Genomic DNA, 20709 nt, shown 5'->3' with positions numbered 1-20709 from the left:
TCGGTGTGTGTGTGTGTGGGGTGTCACTCGTTGCCAGTCCTTCCGCGACGTCTTCCCTGCGCTTTCTGGGAGCAAAGGGGCTCCGATTCAGCCTCCCGGCTACCGGGCTTCGGGGAGGGGGGAAGAAGAAGGGGCCCGATCCCGCCCCGCTGCTGCCCGCTCTGGAGAACATTTAAGGACACACAGCCCTGCCTTGCAGAGGTCGCCTTAGGAACGCCCGCCCTGCGTGTGTCATCATCCTCGGGCGTCATCCAGGTGCCAACCCACCAAGCGCTTCCTGCCCGCCCGCCTGCCTGCCTGCCGCGAAGCCCGGCCTCCTCCCTCAAGGTGACCGCCCCTCTCCTTCACGTGCGCCCTCCAGGGTGCGCCCCATCCACCCGCACCCCCGGGAAAACGAGGATCGGGCTTGCCTGGGCGCCGTTTTGCCACTAACAGAGAACCCGCGTCGGGGCTGAGCGCCAGCTCCGGCCCGGGTGGAGCCCAGGCTCTCCTGCCATCCGCGATCCCCCGCTTCCGCGCCCCTCTTCCCCCCCCGCCCTACCCACTGCAGTTCTCTCTCTCTCTCTTCCTTTCCAGATCCCCGGTCCCTCCCCCGCGCTCGCAGCCTATCAGGGCCATGGGAAGTGGCCGTGCGTAGATCCCCGCGTCCTCTCCCTCCCTCCGTTCTCACGTTAAAGCCCGCGAGGAGGATAAAAGCCGGCCATTTCAGCCGTTCTCCCTTTCGCTCTCTCGCTCTCTCTCTCTGCGCGAGCCGGCCGTCCCCCTCGCCCCGGTCGCTTAGCGGTGCCTGCGCCCTTCTCGGCCTCCGCCCCGCTCGGATCCCAGAGCCACTTCCCCCCCACCCACCCGCACCCACTTCGTTTCTTCCGTCTGCGCGAGCCTTCGGGGGCTGCGGTTCTTCCCGGCGGCATCATCATGACCGAGCAGGCCATTTCTTTCCTGAAGGATTTCCTGGCGGGCGGCGTGGCGGCCGCGATCTCCAAAACGGCGGTGGCCCCCATCGAGAGGGTCAAGCTGCTGCTCCAGGTGAGGCCGGTGTGTGTGTGTGTGTGTGTGTGTGTGTGTGTGTGTGTGTGTGTGTGTGTGTGTGTGTGAGTGAGTGAGAGAGAGAGAGAGAGAGAGAGAGAGAGAGAGAGAGAGAAACGAGAGTCGCAGTGGATCCCCGGCTTGAGAGGCGGGGGGGTGGCCTGGGGAGGATGCTGCAGAGGGAGGGGGCACCCCAAAGCCGTCGGGCCGCCCGAGGGGGGGTCGGAAAGGGGACCCCCTTTGTCCGGGGGAGGGGGCAGAGCCCTCCCGCTGGGGCGCAAGGGGGGGAGAGCGAGGGCGCGCCGACCCTTGGCCGGCGCCTTTGTTCCGCGGCCGCGTGGCTTCCGCAGGATCGGCGGGGAGGCTCTCCGGCCTTTTCCTGCCTGACGTGGCCCTCAAGGTCGCTCCAAGGAGATGCGCGCCCGGGGAGCCCCGGCTCTCCCTGTCGTCCAGGTGGGCCCAGGGCGAGGGTCCCGTAGGCGAGGGTCGGACTTCCCAGCCCACCCCCGGGACTGCGGGAGGAGGGAAAGGGGGGGAAATCGATCCAGGCCTTCCGGGACGTCGAGCCTCCGAGCGTGCGTTAGCTCGGCGATGCCTCCCTTCCTCCTCCCTTGCCCTTGGTTTCCCTGATGCTCCAGGGAGGGAGGCTTCCTTGCTTCTTTCTTTCCTTCCTCCCCCGCCCGCTCGCCCGCTCGCCCCGACGTGCCAGCCGGTCAAAGGTGGCAGCCCTGGCGGTGCCCGGCTGGCGAGAACCAGTTCCGCTTAGGCGGATCTCCGCCATGCGCCGGATTAGCGCCGGGGAAAGGAGAGGCAGGGAAGGGAAGGGCGACGCGGGAAAGGCGCAGCCAGCCTCCTCCCGTCGAGCCGGGCCGGGCCGACCTTGGCCTGGCCCGCCGCCTCTTCTTCTTCCTGCCAGGCCCCCGGAGCCGGCTTGGCAGCCAGAAGCGAGAGGAGGCTCGGAGGCGGGGCCTTTTGGCCCTCCCCGTCCCGCAAGACGGTTGTCGGAGAGGAGGAGGAGGAGGAGAAGAGGAAGAGGGAGGACAGGGCCGGCCTTGGGAGACGCCTGGCCGGATGCGCAAAGCGGAGAGCAGCGGCGTTTCCCCGCCGTTTTGCGCTGAGCCCAACCGGGGATCCTAGTCGGACACGGCTGGACTAACAGGCAGGGACCGAGGGCAGCAGCAGCAGCTGGCCAAGGTTGCAGGCGGGGGGGGGGGGGGGCTCTTCTAGCTCCGCCTGGAGACACTGTGGGTTGAACCCGGTTTCTCCAGGTAGCGCGGGGGCTTTGCCACCCCGTCCTGCAACAAGAGCCTGGGCAAGAAAGGCTGCCCACCAGGCCAGAAGGGGATGACCTTGAAGGTGGATTGGAAAGCTAGTGAGGAACCGAAGGTGGTGGCACTGAGGGCAGGGCCCTGGCCAGATGGGGTGGGGGTGGGGGGGTCTGTGATGGGCGGGAGGCAAGTTTAGCCACGGCTTGGTCTGCTGGAGATTTGTGGTGGGCGAGGCAAGGGTGAATGAAGGGGTCATCACGAGGGCACAGGCCCTGGTTGCCTGGAAGGGCCTGCCAAGGTCACGAGGGCTCAGCCCCTGGAACATAAAAGAATAACCTGGTGGGAGCAGACCAGAAGCTATGTAGCCCCCTCTTGGGTCCTTCTGGGGAGAAAGGCAGGGTCAGAATATTTGAAGTCAATAATAAACAGATTAGCCACGGTGGCAAATGAGATATCTGCGAGAGGCGGCCATCAACAGGTCTGGAGAGCTCCTAGTAGGTCATGTGTTGCCCAAGAAGCCGGGCAGAGGGGGTCACATCGGGACGTCATTGGACACCTTGAGGTCATACAAAGTCTGGAGTCCGCAGTGATCAGGATCAAGGGCTTGGGAAATTTCCCTTTATGACTACATGCTCCCCCCCCCCTCCCGCCAGCTTGGCCACGGACCCAGATCGCAGGGGGTGTGTGTGTGTGTGTGTCTGGGAGTTGTAATTCTTCCAAGAAAGTAACTTTCTTAAACTCTGATGTGGACACAACCTCTTGAAAGGAAGGTCACCTTGCAATGATTCGCTTATCAGCCGGTGGGTGACTTACAAATATTACGTAGTCCTCTTGCAGGAAGCCAAATAAATTGGAACCTGCTTAGGGAACGGGCCTCTTGCCAGGACTGAGGGGTCTTTTAAAAATCTGCCTTTTTAAAATCCTGTAAATCTTAATTTCTCCCTAAAGGTTTGGCATTGTCCTCTAAAGTCTAATTTAGCAGTTCACGGTAGTCATGGCTCTTTCTCTCGTGCTGCAAATTAATACAGTTTCAAAGATAGGTAAGAAAGCAGCCATTCTTCCATCATCCTCTGTGCACGATGGACAAAGGGGGTCATTGGGGGGCTCCTTCCCATAGAGCAGGACCAGAAGGAAAGGAATCAAGAAGAACCCTCAGTCTCAAGAGTTCAGCCATGTGGTGGTTTGACTGGACATCTGAGAGTCAAAGCATGATTTATAGGCTTTGTAATAACGTATCTTCTATATGTCTTGTGTCCGCCCCCCGCCTCCCCAAAGCTTGGCAGTAAGTAACAGTTAAAAGTAGGAGCAACTTACTCTAAATAACATAGCAGATGGTAGCAACCAACTTGGTTTAATGTAACATTTTCCAGATACTTTTAAAGATATTTTGAGTGGAACTGTTAAAATTCTGAGACTGATAAAAAGAACAGAGTAAACTTTTTTAAAAAGCAAATAAAAGATTGAACTAACATCGCAAGTAGTGTAAAGAGTGGCTTCTAGCAGCACTTTTAATGGCCATGGGTGAATTATTTGAAAACATAACTTTCCACACTTTGATTCAGCTGGAGGTTAACCACAGAGCTTGCATATAATCCGATCACCTAGCCAAACAGCAATCCAATTGCCCCTCTTTCCCCCCTTGTCAGGTGCAACATGCCAGCATGCAAATCACGGCGGAAAAGCAGTACAAGGGCATCATAGACTGCGTCGTCCGGATCCCCAAGGAGCAGGGCTTTCTGTCGTTTTGGCGTGGGAATTTGGCCAACGTGATCAGATACTTCCCTACCCAAGCCCTGAACTTTGCTTTCAAAGACAAATACAAGCAGATCTTCTTGGGTGGTGTTGACAAAAGAACCCAATTCTGGCGTTACTTTGCTGGCAACTTGGCTTCCGGCGGGGCGGCCGGGGCCACCTCTCTCTGCTTCGTCTACCCTCTCGATTTTGCCCGAACACGTCTGGCGGCCGACGTAGGGAAAGCAGGAGCTGAACGCGAGTTCAAGGGGCTCGGAGACTGCTTGGTCAAAATCTTCAAGTCGGATGGCCTCCGGGGGCTGTACCAAGGCTTCAACGTCTCTGTGCAGGGCATCATCATCTACAGAGCAGCTTACTTTGGCATCTACGATACAGCAAAAGGTAAGATTTCATGTGGTTTTGACTCCAAAGTTTCAATTCTTTCGGCAAAGCTGGACTAGAAACAGCAGAGCCGGCTCACTCGCTAACTGCTCAGAACTTGCACCGATTCCCTGCGATTGACACAGAGCTTGCAAAAGTTACTTTTTGGGGGGTCTGCTGTTTCCAGAATCCCCAGCTGGCAAGGCCAAGCTGGCTTGAGAATGGATTCTCTGAGCTCTAGAAATCAACTTTTCTGTGCTCTCTAGCATTGATGTTTCAGAAAAGGTTGGTGACCCCTTTTCCAATTTTTTCCTCTTTTCAGGAATGCTTCCTGATCCAAAGAACACCCACATCTTGATCAGCTGGATGATTGCTCAGACGGTCACTGCTGTTGCTGGCCTGACCTCTTATCCCTTTGATACAGTCCGGCGACGTATGATGATGCAGTCTGGCCGCAGAGGTGGTACGTATCGGGCACCCTCCCAGAAAGGGCAGAGAAAGTCGCTGATTGCAGCTCTCCTTCTCCACCCCGGGTTCCAGATGTGTGGATGTGCTTGAGTATGACCGGTGGCTCTTGGGTGCCTGTCTCTCCTGCAAAGGCAGAAGGCTTCGGCCCTCCAGATGTTTGGACTCCCACTTCCATAGCCCTTGACCATTGGCTGCACAGAGGCTTCTAAGAGTTGAAGCCCAACTGTTAGAAAGGCAACATTCCTTAAATTAGCCCAAATGCCCATCTGACTCAATATTGTCCAGTTGTGAAGTCGGACAGAATCTTGGAGATCTCTCTGTTCCCTGCTTAGTGCAAATTCTATAGTGCAGGTACAAGGTGGCATTCCAGTTTCTGCTTAAATGCATCTAATGAAGGACAGCCCACAGGTTTGGTGTTTTTTTAACTCCTAAATTACTCTCACTGTTGGGAAATTTATCGTAATCTGTGGCTGAAGTGCCTATCCGTCCATTCTAGTCATATCCTCTAGAGCAGTGGTCCTCAACGTTGGGCTTCCAGATGTTATTGAACTACAACTCCCAGAAGCCTTTGCCACCACCTCTGCTGGCCAGGATTTCTGGGAGTTGAAGTCCAAGAACATCTGGAGCCAAGAACATCTAGAGCAGTGGTTCCTGAATTTGGGTCCCCAGATGTTCTTGGACTAAACCCCCCAGAAGCCTTTACTACTAGCTGGGCTGGCCAGGATTTCTGGGAGCTATAGTCCAAGAACATTTGGGGACCCAGAGTTGGGTCTAGAGCAAAGAGAATTACAGTGGTGCCTCACTTGACAATGTTAATTCGTTCCAGCGAAATCGCTGCAGAGCGAAAACATCGTCAAGCGAAATTTAAAAACCCATTGAAACGCATTGAAAACCAGTTCAATGCGTTCCAATGGGCTGAATACCTGCTCGTCCAGCGAAGATCCTCCATATGGCGGCCATTTTCGGTGCCTGTATAGTGAGGAATCCGTCCTAGAAAACAGCGGGGGGCCATTTTGAAAACGGCGGCCATTTTGGAAGCCGACGATCAGCTGTTTGCTGATCATTGTAAAGCGAAAAATCTGTTCCCAAAACAGGGAACCGATCAATGTGAAGCGAAAAAAACCAATCTAAACATCCTTTTGCGATCACAAAAACTTCAACGTTAAGCGGATTCGTCGTTAAACGGGGTAATCATCCAGCGGGGCACAACTGTATGCTCCATCTTTTCCTTGGGTTAGCCTTTCGAATACTTGCAGATCTTGAATCCAACCCAAGGTCAGGTTTGTTGAAAGTGGAATCTCTTGTACTCAGAGCTGATTCAGCTTATAACAGAGTTAAACCTTCAGTCTGGCATGGAGAAACTATCAACCCCAAATGGCATTGGTATATTTTGGGAATGATCCAGCAACATTTAGAGGGCAGCAAATTCTCAGTTCCAGGCTAAATGCCAAGAGGAAAGCTGAGATTCCTGAAGGACAGACAAACTGATTTAGGCAAAATGAACTAGACCTAATAGCCTTCCAGTTGCCCTTCGTGGGTTCTGTATAAATGGGATGCATAAACTGGACCACCTGTTGGCTGATGGAGCCATTTTAGAGCAAGGGAGCATTGGAGCCATCTTAGAAAAAACATCCAGGATATTGGCTGTAAGACTCGTACATGGAAAAAGAATCCAGTAGGACAACTTATAAGGAGAAGTGCAAGACCTTATGCATTGTCAGCCGTAAGCTGGATTTATAGAATCATAGCATTATCATGCTCAAGGGTCATCTAGTCCAGCCCACTGCCAAAGCAAGAACTGTGGCTCTCCGGATGATTTTGGACTACAGCTCCCATTGGTTGTGATTAGAATAGCCGATGGTGAGGGATTATGGGCATGGCAGTCCTAATAACATGTGGAAGGGGAAGTTTTGCCCACACCTGACCTAGAATAATGCTGCCCCTTTGGTCATTTTAAGGCTGCCGTCCTGTTTAACTTGTATTTGTCCATTACTCTGTAGAAAAAAAATGTTTGCTTACCTGGAAGGTTAATTAACCTCACCCCTAAATCTATTACGAAATGATCTATGCAAAGTCTTATGTTCTGTTGAGTGGAATCTCCAGTTTGAACAGACATATTCCCCGCTCCATATCCTGACACAGGTCTAAAGAAAAAGTGAATGGTATTTTTAAAAATTATTTTCCTTGATTCCCTTTGTTTTGAATTTTAGATTGGAAGTTTTATTAGGAAAGGACCCATTTTTTTGTGCCCTGAAAGCAGTGAAGCCTGATTGATGACTTCAGTCACTCCAGGAATTAGTTTGAACTTCATGAGCTAGCCAAGATGCAGAACCTTCTTGGGAGGGGGGAATGGTTCAGAACCTTGGACAGCTGCTGTAAGTTTGAGAGTGAAACCTGAGACAGATCCACTGCCCCCATGAAATTGGAGTCATCAGCCTATGCTGCCTGAAAACACCATACATGCTAGTGCAAAATATAATAGAACAGAACGTTAGTAGCAGTAATAATAGTAGTATTTCTATTTATAATAATTCTACCCTGTCTTTCTTTCCCCTTAAAAAAAGAATCCATAGTGGCTTATATGATTAAAACCACAGTATTAAAAGCTAAAAACAGTAAATTATTCAAATATTAAAAAGAATTAAATAAACATGATATTAAAAATGTTAGGTAAAAGCATTAATAAAGCAAAGCAAAGCGTGCTGCTTATATACCAACCCATAATGCTTAAAACACTCTCCGGGCGGTTCACAAGTTAATTATGCAGGCTACACATTGCCCCCTCCCTCCCCCCGTGAGCCAAGTACTCATTTTACCGACCTCGGAAGGATAGATGGCTGAGTCAACCGGCTACCCAGGTTGTGACCACAGTTTTGGCTGCAATGCAGCAGTTTAACCACTGCGCCACGAGGCTCTTTTAACAAAGCATATTTAAAAGCAATAAAAACACAAGCCGTCCTGTTTTAAAACCTCCCTTAGATGGTCAGTCAGTAAGAAAAAAAATCCTGCTTGAAGAGAAAGGTCTTTTGTGCCTGCTTGCAGAAGGGGCAGCAAAGACAAAGCCAGCCTGGTTTCCTGTGGGAGGGAGTTCCAAAGTCTGGGTGCAGCGACAGAGAAGGCCCTCTCTCGCGTCCCCACCAAGCATGCTTGTGAGGGTGGCGGGACTGAGAGAAAAGCCTCTCCTGATGCTTTTAACTCCCAGGCAGGCTCATAAAGGGAGACACGGTCTTTGAGATAGCCTGGCCTCGAGTCATTTAGAGCTTTTAGGAGCTTTTAGAACCAGCAGTTTGAATTGTGCCCTGAAAAAGATTGGCAGCCGGTGGAGCTGCTGGAACAGGGAGGTGATGTGATCCCTGCAGCTCGCCCCAGTCAGCAATCTGGCTGCAGTTAATTGTTTGCAGGCCTCCAAAGAACCATGTCCTGTTTTTGCCAATTGTGTTTCCTCTTTCCTCCCCTGCAGCTGACATCATGTACTCCGGCACAATTGACTGCTGGCGGAAGATTGCCCGGGACGAAGGTGGGAAGGCCTTCTTCAAGGGCGCCTGGTCCAACGTCCTCCGAGGAATGGGGGGCGCTTTTGTCCTTGTCTTGTACGATGAAATCAAGAAATACACATAAATTCCTTCCCGTTCGGGGGGGGGATGGCCCTAAACGATGTAATATTCCTGGACTGCATCAAAACTATTTATCATTTCCTACTGGGGGTTTCGACCTGGTTGGCGGAGGGACCACCGTTCTTCTTGCATTCCCTGGGCAACAGGACTCAAACTGTGTTTTTATTCAGTCACTCCTGTTTAAAAAAGTTTGAGACAAATTAAAATTAAAACAAAAGCTAGCAAAAAAAAGTGTGTGGCTTCCCCTGATCTCAGACACCGTGAGCTTGTGACAGAGCACCTTCGAGTTCTTTGCTAGACGGCTAATCTTAAATAATACTGTCTTTGCTTGGAGTAATGTGAAGTCAGTGGCCTTGGCATGCTCACATTAATACAGTGTACTTTTCATCCGAGTATCCTAGTACAGTGGTGCCTCGATTAACAACGATAATCCGCAAAAAGATCATCGTAAAGCGGATTCATCATAATGCGGGGCAATCGTTAAGCGAGACACCACTGTATTGGCCTAAAGTCAATGTGCCGTCTCATCTAGAGTACACTCATTAAATCAGTTACTTGATAAACACTTAAGTAAATCCCATTCATATAGTGGGCCTACTCTAACTGGATAACTAATTGGATTCAAATCACTCTTTCCAAGCTTTATGCCATTACTGCTATCATTCTGCATCCTGTCTTCCATAGGGATGGATCATAACCCTCCAGGAGAGGGTGGGGAACTTCTGTCCCTCGGCCAAGCCCCAGGCCACGGGACTTCCCTCGATAGCAACACCCCCTTTCCCAGAATACCTCTCTAACGCTTACCTGACACCTTCTCATTCTGAGAGGTTAAGACCTCTACTGAAGTTCAGTTAGCGGCAGTGAAAGTTTTAAGTAAAGTAATTTGGCTTTTTAACTCCTGGCTGTGCCCACCACTCATTAGCCAGAAATCATCTAACAGAAAGGGCAGTCTTGGCTAGCATTTGGAAATAGGAAACTATCTGGGATTACAGTTTACAGAATTCCCCGGGGGGGCATTGCACAGCCCATACAGGCTGGATAGTTTTCAGAGTTGTAGTAAAACAACAGAAAAAAAAAGAATAACTTTTTCAAGCTTTTATGTATAGCATTTCAGACCAGTTGAGACCGACGTTGTTGCTGTCTGGTCTTTCACTCTGGAAATCTTAACCAAGGTGTAAGGAGCCATGTTTCTCTTTCTGCAGCCTGTGGCAAAGGAGGATAATTAGCATGTGTCTTCATGTCCAGAGATCTTGGTATTAACTAATGACTCATGAAACAATTAGCTTTTTTATTATGGTGTGAAAGTACCTTCAGAGCAGAGGGGTGGAGCAGAGGCTTACGTTGCTGAGCTGTCTGGGACCAAGGGCGAAAGATGGATACCGGGCCTTTATAGAGTTCCTGTCCCACTAAAAAAGTCTTCAAAACCTGCTGGCCACAACTTGGAAAAGTTCTGTTTTGGGACAAAAAAAATTCCTCTTCCTTGCTTGGCCATGTATGCCAGAAGATCTGGGAAGGAGTTGACCCAAACCACAGTTTTCCCATTCTTTGCTTCAGGTTACCATATTTTTCTGTGTATAAGACTATACTTTTGTCTAAAATCTTTAGACTAAAAATTGAGGGTCGTCTTATACACGGAAGTAAGCTGAGGAGGAAAAAAACAAGTGGAGGGGAAAGCAGGGATCAAAGTGATCCTGCAGGGCTTTGATCCCTGCTTTCCTCTCTGCTTGCTAAGCCTTACCAAAAGGATAGCAGGGATCAAAGTGCTGCAGGATGGCTTTGTTCCCTGCTTTCCCCTCTGCTTACTAAGTCCCATGGGGCTTAGCAAAAGGAGGAGGAAAAGGGTCAATGCAATTCTGTAGCTGTATAAGTGGGAAAGGGATCAAAATGATTCTGCAGTCATGGAATTGCTTTGATCCCTTTCCCCTTCCTTTTGCTAAGCCAAGCCGAGCTTAGCACAAAGGGAGAAAGCAGGGATCAAAGCCATCCCGCAGCACTTTTATCCTTTTTACCCCACATTTGCTAAGTCCCACTTAGATTTCTTAATTTTGGATTAGAAAAGTGGGGGGTGTCTTATACACAGAAAAATAATGTACTTTTTAAAAGCACTTTTATTCCAATCTCCCATCCTTGTTTATTGCCAAGGAATCTTATTAAAGTGACACCCCCCAATTCCCCACTGTTTGGGGAAATGGGGAGCAGATACTCTTACCGTACCCTTGAGTTCCCATTTCCCTTCGTGCTTGAAAAAGTCTGAACACAGGGTTTCATGGCAGTGGTGTGCTCAGCTCCAGATGGAGGAAGCTGTTCTTAAAATGCACTGACCAGGAAGCAGAGGTCAGTTTTCTCTGACCGGCTTGGCTCAGGGCACAGACCTGAAATGAAGAGCACATTTCAGGTGTCCTCTTCGTTTGCAGTGCTCGGGAGGTTCTCTGCATGCTCCCTGCTGCATTTCATCACGTGCACCAAGCTGGCTAAGATGCCTACTGTCGTGCTTCCAGATGGCTTGAATTCTTTTGCTGGTCATGTGTTGCTGCCGCAGCTCGAAAAAGGAAGCCTGTTAAGATTGGAATGTCCAGGCGTCCCTTAGTCCCTCATCTCCCTTCTGGAACTGGGAAGGAAGCCAACGTGTTCATTTGCAAGACGAAGCCTCTTTTGTTTTAAAGGGGGAGGGGAGCCAGTACAGTCTCCCGGAAACCTTCTGGATGCAATTTTAGGATTTGCAATCACAAAAAGAAAAGTTTAGCTAGATGTAGCAAAACTTTTTAAACTTTTTTTCAACTGCAACTAAAGATTCTGGGAGTTGCAGTCCAAGAAAAAAGGAACATTTCTGAACTTGAATGCTTAACCTCAAGGGATAGTAAAGGGAACTGGCATGTGTATTTCATTATGGTATTGCTGCTCCACTTCCTTGAGTATTCCAATGGCTTTATGTATCTAATCTTGATTGTTGTCATTTTGTTGGTTCAATAAACTAGGTCAGGTTGCACACCGAGAGGATGGAAGAGAGCGGCTCGCTGATGGCGATGTAGCAATGGCACAGCAGGGATAACATTTTAACTAGGGAATGACATAGCTTGTTATTTTCTCCTCTTTTTCAGCCTCTCTTGCCAGCACCCTACAACTGTGGCTTGCTACATTATGTCAGTGATGCCTTGCTAAGATCAGTTTCTAATCGATGGACAGGTTAGATTGTTGGGTTTACAAAGAAAGAAAGAGAAAGAAAGAAATAAAAGAAAAGAAAGAAAGAAAAAGAAAGAAGCTTTTTGGACTACAATTCCCAGAATTCCCCAGGCAGCATACAGTAGTTTTGTTTTGACTACAATTCAACATTCTGGGAGTTGTAGTCTAAAGAACACAAATCATTACACTTCCAGTGAGGACCTAATTAAAAGGAGCATTCCTCCTTGTTCAGGGGGGGGGGAATGCCTCTTTCAAGGTTGCCTCCTGCAAAAGAAAAAGCATTGTCTACTAACCAGAGGAAGGAACATTTACCTTTTTAAAAACTACAGCTCCCAGAATCCCCCATCCAGCATGACTGCTGGAATTCAGTGCATTGTATGCAAACTTAGCAGTCATACAGTAGAGCTCTTGAAATCAAAAGCACTTGAGTAAACCAATCAACATTTGGTTTGCCTCCTGTTTTCAATGGATTGTATTCTATGTGTAATTACGCTGGAATCTAACCCAGCTTGATGTCCATTAGGGCAGAGCTAGGGGAAGTTATTCATTACTTGTTTTCAACCACAAATCCTCAGCTAACTTGGCCACGTAGCAATGCCAGCTGGAACCCTCTTGGCATTCTTGTCCAAAAAAATAACTTTTTCAAAGCTCAGCAAATCACAGCCCCCCCTCTTTTTTTTTTGATGCAGGCCCCTTTTTACTGGTTTGCAAATTTAATCAACTCTATTAATTCTCTAAAGATCATATGATACATCGTCAAAAGTTGGATTTAACAGGATAATATCCTTTCACTCTGTTCATCAGCTCAAACACTGCTGATGGGGTTTTCATCAAAAATTGTCTCAGATGGACCACCTCACGTGGTGCACTGAAAAACCACAATTGGATCAATAGCTCATGTTACCCTGGGGCCTGGAATTCACTCTTTAGCCATGAGTTTGTGTGATTTTTCCATCATCCAAGAACAAGTGCTCATGGGATGGTATACAAAGTAAAATCAAAATTAAAACTGTCCCTGCAGAGACAAATTAAAATTACAGTAAGTGCAGTGGGACTTGCGATGTAGAAAATTAGGAAGAATTATTCTCAGCACAGGGTGGAAATCTGTGGTGTGTGAATTATTCTCCGGTCCAGTGATAGTCCCATGCACAACACAATGAAAATTACTCACAGTTATAAAAGTATGTAGCAATCAAGTCTTCTGTGACTGACCAGGGTGGGCACAACGTGACCCCCTCCGAATCTTCTCAGATTGCAGCTCCAAACACTCTTCACAACTGGTTGTACTGGCCAGAGATGATGGGAACAGCCATCTGGCAAAATCTGGATGGCTACACTTAAGTCCTTTCTTCATCTCGGCCTGTGGGTTATTAGCCAACCATTAGCCCTGTCGTAAGTGCAGTCGTTCAAGATGGTACAGCAGATTCTCCTTCCCTCTTTGTCTTCTTTCTCTGCCACCCAATTTCTCTGTCAAGTTTTATTATGCAACAATTTCCTCAGTGTTAAAAAAAGAAGAGGTTAGTGGTTGCACTTCACCCTATACTACTGCTACTCAAAGTGAAAAGCAGCTGGTGAGTCACTTATTTCTGCACCCCCAGAATTATTGGGGTGATTTAACAGCTCTTCCAGCAGCCACAGAGAGGTAATTTCCTACCCTAATTCTCCTCCTCATCTCAGTAATTGGCTGTTTATAGCTGTATGGTTTTAATTATTTTGTGTCACTTTTATCTGGCCATTCCTCCAATAAGCTCAAAGGGCAGACCTTGCTGAGGTCTTCGTGGATGTCCTCTTATCCGCTTCATCATCATAACGATCCTGTGAGGTCGGGCAGTTTCAGAATGAAAGGCAGGCCCAAGGTTTTGCAGGGACTTTCATGACTCATTGAGGACTTGGAACTTGATCTCCCAGTCCAGCACGCCAGGCTACCCTTATTTTATTCTGGATGCAGTCCAGATGTCTTGATGGTCAATTTATGAGGAAGTACTTTAAAATTTGTTATACATAACTTTAAAAAATATTATTATTATATATTACACACACACACAGAGAGAGAGAGAGAGAGGACGGGGGGGGGATATAAACATTTAATAAATAAACAGAAAGGAGTAACGTCACATACCAGTCAAAGAAAGGTTGGAAAGATTGGAAACAACCTTGCCAGTTAAGATAGGAAGGACTTACACACACACACATACACACACATATACATACATATACATGCATATATGTTACTTCTTTCTGTTTGTTTATTAAATGCTTATATCCCCCTGTCCTTGGGGTGGTTTACAAACATGAAAGCAAGAAAACAAGACCATCACCACGGAAACTATTGTGTCACATAACATAGCATCAAAATGTCAAACCATTGAGAGGTTGAGAGCCAGCAACGCTACAAAAAGAAAGAAACCAAGACCTGAGGGCCTGCCAAGGGAAAAAATCAAAGGTCTGAGCCAAGAGTTTAAATCTCTCTTAAGGATGGTGCCATGCAGCTCCCTCTAAAAAGGATACAGATCTACTAATCGGGAAGGATCTTTCCTGCTGCATCACCCACGATATCATTTTGCACAGAGATGACTCCAAAGATGAAAGGCAATTAGTCTATAGCAGTGGCCCTTTTCTTCCCCTGTCCTTTACGCTCTCTCGTGTCTTCACAGCTGCCTTGTGGCCAAAATACAGAGCGGTACAAGGTAGAGTAACCCTCCCCCGGCTCTCTTCCCCTCCGGTTTTAGAGAGATAACTTTTTCATTCCTAATCAAAACATGGGTGTTAGATATGCAGGCTGCCATCCACCAGACAGGTTTTCTGCCATCTGGATCAACCCCACCTCCAACCGAGCCAATTTGCAATTAAAAAAACCAAACTACTGACAATGACTACGCATTAAATGCAAAGATACTTCCAATATGATCAACAAGCAGAGCCAGATAGGCCATAGATCTACACTATTATAGAGGTGCTCTCCAAGAGAGAGAGAGAGAAAGTATGTATGTCTATTTTCAAGTCCTTAAAAACCTGAAAGGTCACCTTGTTTTTATCCCTTCCTTTCTCTTTCTTCCCTTTTTTATTTTCTACCTTTCTGGGGGTGATTGGTTGGTGGTGCAATAAAGGCGTGATCCATTCTCTATCTTTTTATTTTAAGCCACACAGCTAATGTTAATGTTATTTAAAATGAAAATATTAAAGTTCCATTCGGACTTCCTGGGAGATGACATTTGTTCAATGAACTGGTTTCTCCGCCATTTTGCACGGGAGGCTCTGCTTTGGCAATAGGACGTAGTCACAAGGGGCTCAAATGTCACATGACGCACCCATGGATGCCACTCCCTGCCCCTTGAGCCAGGCAGCTGGAAAACGTATGACATGGAAGGTACTTTGACTAGGAAGCTTGGCAGGTAAGAGGAAGCGAAGCATGTGGTTGAAGGTTTGCCAGTCTGTGATGAAATCCACCACCACTAGAACAAGAGGCATTTTCTGAAGCAATGCCCATGTGGAAAGATCTGTTCAAACTGATATCAACATGCCTTGACATAGTCACAGATAACACCAGTACAAGGCAGAGTCTGGGAAAGTTAGGGTTTTGTTTTTAAAGGATGATGCCCAGAAAAGTTAGCATAGCCTTGCAGAGCAGGTATATTTTGGGAAGTGGCACTGCCCCCCCCAAAAAAAACCCTTTATTTTTTCATGCTCTGATAAAGAATACTGGACACTTCTTGAAAGATAGACTCTTAAAAGTGTTATTGTGATCTTCAGTTTTTGCAAGGGTGATGGACAGGGTGAGGCCTTCTGGGGTTTCTCTTTTGGGAGGGGAACTTCGTCTCCCAGAATTCCCCAGGCAGATTTCTGAGAATTCCAGCCCACAGACCCATACCTTCAGGCACCTGTATTTCTCTCACCTCTAGGCCTCATTTCCTGCTGGAATGCTTCCTGGGCATAGTAGCCGTGCCACCCTTTAGGCTATACAGAGAGTGTAGCAGGAAATGAGGCTAGAATGCTGTATTGCTGTGGGAGACTAGGCCTGGCTAGAGTTGAGTGAAATGCAGGTGTCTACCAAATGGCACACCCCTAGTGATTAATCCACTGTGGGTTTTAGTGTGAACATGGCTATCCAAGGTCTGTTGTTAATTGTTAAGTTGACTCTTCATAACCCCATGGATCAGAGCACGCCAGGCCCTCCTGTCTTACACTGCCTCCCAGAGTTGGGCCAAAGTCATGTTGGTCACTTCAATGATATTGTCCAATCATCTCGTCCTTTATCGTCCCGTTCTCTTGCCTTCACACTTTCCCAACATCCGGGTCTTTTCCAGGGAGTCTTCTCTTCTCATGAGATGGCCAAAGTACTGGAGCCTCAGCTTCAGGATCTGTCCTTCCAGTGAGCACTCAGGGTTGATTTCCTTCAAAATGGATAGGTTTGTTCTCCTTGCAGTCCAGAGGACTCTCAAGAGTCTCTTCCAGCACATGAAAGACTTTAATGCCCCCGTTTTCCCCCAAATTTAAAACAAAACAATTCAAAAGCATCAATTCTTCGGCGGTCAGCCTTCTTTATGGTCCAGCTCTCACTTCCATACATCACTACTGGAAAAAAAACATAGCTTTTACTATGCGGACCTTTGTGGGCAAGGTGATGTCTCTGCTTTTTAAGATGCTGTCTAGGTTTGTCTAGGCTATCCAAGGTACTGAACCTATTTGGGGGATAGCATTCAGCACCTTGGATAGCACCCATAAACTTCAGGCTAAAACCTGGAGCAGATCCAATCTTCCTCCAAACTGGAGTCAATATCTCCCACACAAGACCCCAACGGGAAGACAAAATATGTCCAGAAATTCAGTGAAGTCAGAGCTGGATCTACCATTAAGCAAACTGAGCAGTAGAGACAAGACGGGCAAATTTTGAAGTGCAGGTGTTTACCATGATATATGCTATTGCCATACAACAACAGAGGAAGCTACACTGACGCTTACTATCAAAACCAGTTCCGGAGGCTAATTGCCCAGTCAAGATCAAGTCAGATATGTTGGATAAGAACAGGGGTAATTCATAACAATACGCAGATGCTAGGGAAATCCATCCTGACAACCGCTGTTGTGAGGGTGACAGCCAAGTTCAAAAGAGACAAGAAGAACAGAGTTGGGTGAGGGAAACACCGCCAGTCCCTGGTAATCGAAATGGTCCAGAATTCTGACTCTGAAAGTTTTGTTCCTGTTAATCTGTGCATCCAACGTGTGTTCATGGAGGAACTCAAGGTCCCTTACTGTGTTCTCTTTCTGTTGACCCCCAGTGTTTGTGTGTGTGTGTGTGTGTGTGTGTGTGTGTGTGTGTGTGTGTGTGTGTGTGTGTGTGTGTGTGTGTGTGTGTGTGTTTGCTACAACTCTCAGAGTCTCCTAGTCAGCATGTGTACTAGCTAGCTGAGGAATACAGGAGCTGTAGTCCAAAAAATAATTTTCCCAAGTCCTGGAATGGTTTGGGGGCAGATAAAATCAGCAATTAAAAGATAGCTCAGCAGAGTAAATTCTGACTAAACCAAAGGCCTGCAGTAACAAACAACTGAGAAGGCATTTCTCTTTGTTCCTACGTATAAGGAAACATTCTTTTTTTACTTCTTATAACCAGAAACTCCTTCCTTTCAATGACTAGTTTATCAGGAAGAAGGCTTGGCTGAAATCTGTTTTGATCTGAACCTTAAACATTTTTTTTAAAAAAATCTGATATAATCAGCGTCAGTTGCGCTGTTCGGTTTAGACCAAAGCTAACCGGATACAAAAGCTTTTACTTTTAGCGCTGAAGCTGCGTAGCTGTTGAAACAGTTGCTGAGCAGGTTCTGAACGGCATTTGGGTGCGCCATGTCCTTCAGAAAGTGTGTCAACGTATTCTTCCTGACGTTTTCACATTTATAGATAAGAAAGAAAGCAATAGGATTCCTATCCCAGTTAGAGAAGACACGCTTTTCAGGGATTTAGTGCTATTACAGGCAGCGAACAACAGTTAACGACAAGCTTGACAGGGTGCTGTTGTTGCTATCAAGTAGAAGGGACTTTATTTTGTTACCACAATTCTGTCCTGTTCCTCTTGCCATCGTTGTCAGGACCCATAACTAGGAATCAAAGGACTCCGACGGCAAAGCTTGATGCAGATCAACAAACCAGCTCTATAAGTGTTCTTCTGCATCAGGAGCAGGTCTTTTGCAAAACCAATGGCTCTTAATTGTCCATTTAAGCTCAAATCACCCCAAATGGATTATAATCATCATCATGTCCCATCAAGTCAGTTCTGAATGATGCAGACTCTTTTCAGGGTTTTCCATGTAAAGAATACTCAGGAGTAGTTTAATACTTCTGGGGAAAATCTGGGACTGTGCAGCTTGCCCAAGGCCACACAGGCTGGCTCTACTCTCAGCAGGCATAATGAGGAATCCAGCTCCCAACCTCTGGCCCCACACACCTAAACCACTGAGCTAGCTCGCAACAATATATTGTTGCTAGTAAACATCTGTTTTCCTTCCAGTTATAGTGGGGACTATAGCGGTATCTCAGCTCAGAGGAAGTATTAGCGTTTCACGGCAAAGCTGGGAATAAAGCCCTAATTCTCCTGTTATTGTTTAGTCATTAAGTCATGTCCGACTCTTCGTGACCCCATGGACCAGAGCACCCCAGGCCCTCCTGTCTTCCACCGCCTCCCGGAGTTTGGTCAAATTCATGTTGGACGCTTCGATGACTCTGTCCAACCATCTCATCCTCTGTCGTCCCCTTCTCCTCCTGCCTTCAGACTTTCCCAACATCAGGGTCTTTTCCAAGGAGTCTTCTCTTCTCATGAGATGGCCAAAGTATTGGAGCCTCAGCTTCAGGATCTGTCCTTCCAGGGAGCACTCAGGGTTGATTTCCTTCAGAATGGATAGGTCCTGACACGACCAGATAAGTGGGATATAAATAAAATAATAAATAAATAAATTTAATCTCCTTGCAGTCCAGGGGACTCTCAAGAGTCTCCTCCAGCACCACAATTCAAAAGCATCAATTCTTCAGCAGTCAGCTTTCTTTATGGTCCAGCTCTCACTTCCGTACACCACTACAGGGAAAACCATAATTCTCCTGAGTACATTAGTCTAATTCCCACAAGTCTTCCTTCTTCTACCTTGTTTCTTGTGTCGGAATGGAGATAATTTTTGGAGGGAGAAACTTGTAACTTTCCATTTACACACAGAGTCCCAGACGCAGTTGCTCACGTGAACCACAAACCACAAAGCAGCTAAAAAGGCTGGCTGCTCTGGAACAGGTAATGAAGATTTTGACTTCCTCGTCATGAGAGTGACTTTCAAGGTGATTTCCTGCCAGTTATTTCCTGCCTTCCATGATCACCTGACTGAAATTCACTAACCAACCCTGGTTCCCAACCAGCCTCCCTCCCTGCCTCCGAATTGCCTTTTAAGGAGATACCAGAAGCCTGGAAAAGTTTATTTTATATAACTTACTCAAGCTCCACCTTTGCTTGTGTCACAATCCTCATGCCCAGGAAATTTATCTGTGAAGGATACCCAGCAAATGTAACTGGAAACATTCACATGGCATTTTAGTTTTTGCAAAAAGGGAACTGTTGCTTAGCCATCGAGTTTGGAAAGTTGATTTTTTAAAAAAATAATTTGTTCCTGTTACTTGCTGCAGAGTATAGGACAGAATGGATTGATCCTGATTCATTGCAACACCAAACACGCTCGTGTGTGACCTGTTGCATTGCCTATTTTAAAATTTTTTTTTGGTTGGCCACCTTTTGGGGGAGCAAATTTGAGAAGAGAATGGCATAAAACCATTACTTTGAAACATTACATTCAAGACACTTTAAAAAAACATTCAATTACATTGAAACATTACATTCAAGACACTTTAAAATGACTCCAAATTCCCATTGGCTATTCTCATTGCACCAATAAAGTAGCAGTGTTTCTATTTCTATTTCACTAATATCAAAAGAATTTTTTTTTATTACAGATGACTATTTTATAGTTCCTCCTTGATTTTTCATGGATTTCAGCAGCATGGTTTGGTTCTACATTGATTTTTTTTAAATAAACAAAGAAATAAGTATTTAAATAAAGAAAATTCAATAAATAAATATTCAATAAATACTGTGCCCCAGCCACCTAAAACTCCGTGTGTTCGATACAAAAGGCACTGAAGTGATTTGCTTGCCTTCCAACACAGCATCTCTAATTCAGCCTCTAGATCTGGGGGGGGTGGTCATAAGGACTTTTAAGACTGGAATCATCAACCCCCAGTCCGCGGCCTGGCGCCAGTCAGTGGCCTGAGCCCCACTGGGCTGCGAAGACACACCTCCTGCCCCACCCACCGCACACACTCACCCCTGCAAAGGCTGTTTGCGAACGGCAGCACCACGCTTGTATGGGCGCAAGCATGCTTGTGCAAATGGTGGCACCGCCCTTTGCGCATGCGCATGAGCGTGGTTGCACCCGCACCCGCATGGCAGTGCCATTCGCATGAGCGCGGGGGATGCCGCACCTTCCCCAGCTGGTCCACGGACCGAAAAAGGTTGGGGACTGCTGTTTTAAGACACATTACACATGGTACTGTATAGAAAGGATTGTCAATGCTATGGAAGAGAACCCCAATAGAGAGAATTGTTCTTTGTGTGTCTCTCTGTGTGAATTGAGTGTTTATGCTTTGTAGTAGGGACCTAAGGGCTATAAACAAAATTTTGAACTACATGGGGGTGCAGTGTCCCTTACCCCTTACAAAGGAGAATGATACCTGTAACTCATTGTATTCAAGCTCTGAGAATACATTTATTTACTACGGCCGGCTCTTGCATCCAGTTCCCTGTGTTTTTCCACCTAGAAATTTTCCAATGCAGCCTCGCTTAGCTTTAGTAATGCCAGTCCCTAAGTGCTGCTTTTAGGACACAGCCCATTCATGCTCATATAGAGACCTATATTTTGTGTTTTGTTTCTCTTTGGAGAGACCCTGTAGGGTGTTACACTGTGTATTTGTGAAGATTCAAGTTCAAGGAAATTTATTTATAAATTTGATTTATTAAT

At 47.1% G+C, this 20709-nt stretch overlaps 1 protein-coding gene across 1 annotated transcript; it reads left to right on the top strand.

Moving 5' to 3' along the window:
• Positions 1-702: 702 nt before the first annotated feature.
• Positions 703-8719, top strand: SLC25A5 (solute carrier family 25 member 5). Its single transcript, XM_072981001.2, has 4 exons — positions 703-1026; positions 3941-4427; positions 4729-4869; positions 8335-8719. The coding sequence occupies exons 1-4, from the start codon at positions 916-918 to the stop codon at positions 8490-8492; spliced, it is 897 nt and encodes a 298-aa protein (XP_072837102.2). The 5' UTR covers positions 703-915; the 3' UTR covers positions 8493-8719.
• The last annotated feature ends 11990 nt before the right edge of the window (positions 8720-20709 follow it).

Source organism: Pogona vitticeps, chromosome 11 (genome assembly GCF_051106095.1).
Source record: "Pogona vitticeps strain Pit_001003342236 chromosome 11, PviZW2.1, whole genome shotgun sequence".
In the NCBI taxonomy this organism is placed as follows: Eukaryota; Metazoa; Chordata; class Lepidosauria; order Squamata; family Agamidae; genus Pogona; species Pogona vitticeps.
This window is presented reverse-complemented; position numbering and strand designations above follow the sequence as displayed.

Excerpts from the sequence above, each read along its gene's own strand:
- SLC25A5 (XM_072981001.2), top strand. The coding sequence starts at position 916 with ATGACCGAGCAGGCCATTTCTTTCCTGAAGGATTTCCTGGCGGGCGGC. Across the intron at positions 4,428-4,728 it reads CATCTACGATACAGCAAAAG|GAATGCTTCCTGATCCAAAG; the intron begins GTAAGATTTCAT and ends TCCTCTTTTCAG. Across the intron at positions 4,870-8,334 it reads GCAGTCTGGCCGCAGAGGTG|CTGACATCATGTACTCCGGC; the intron begins GTACGTATCGGG and ends CCTCCCCTGCAG.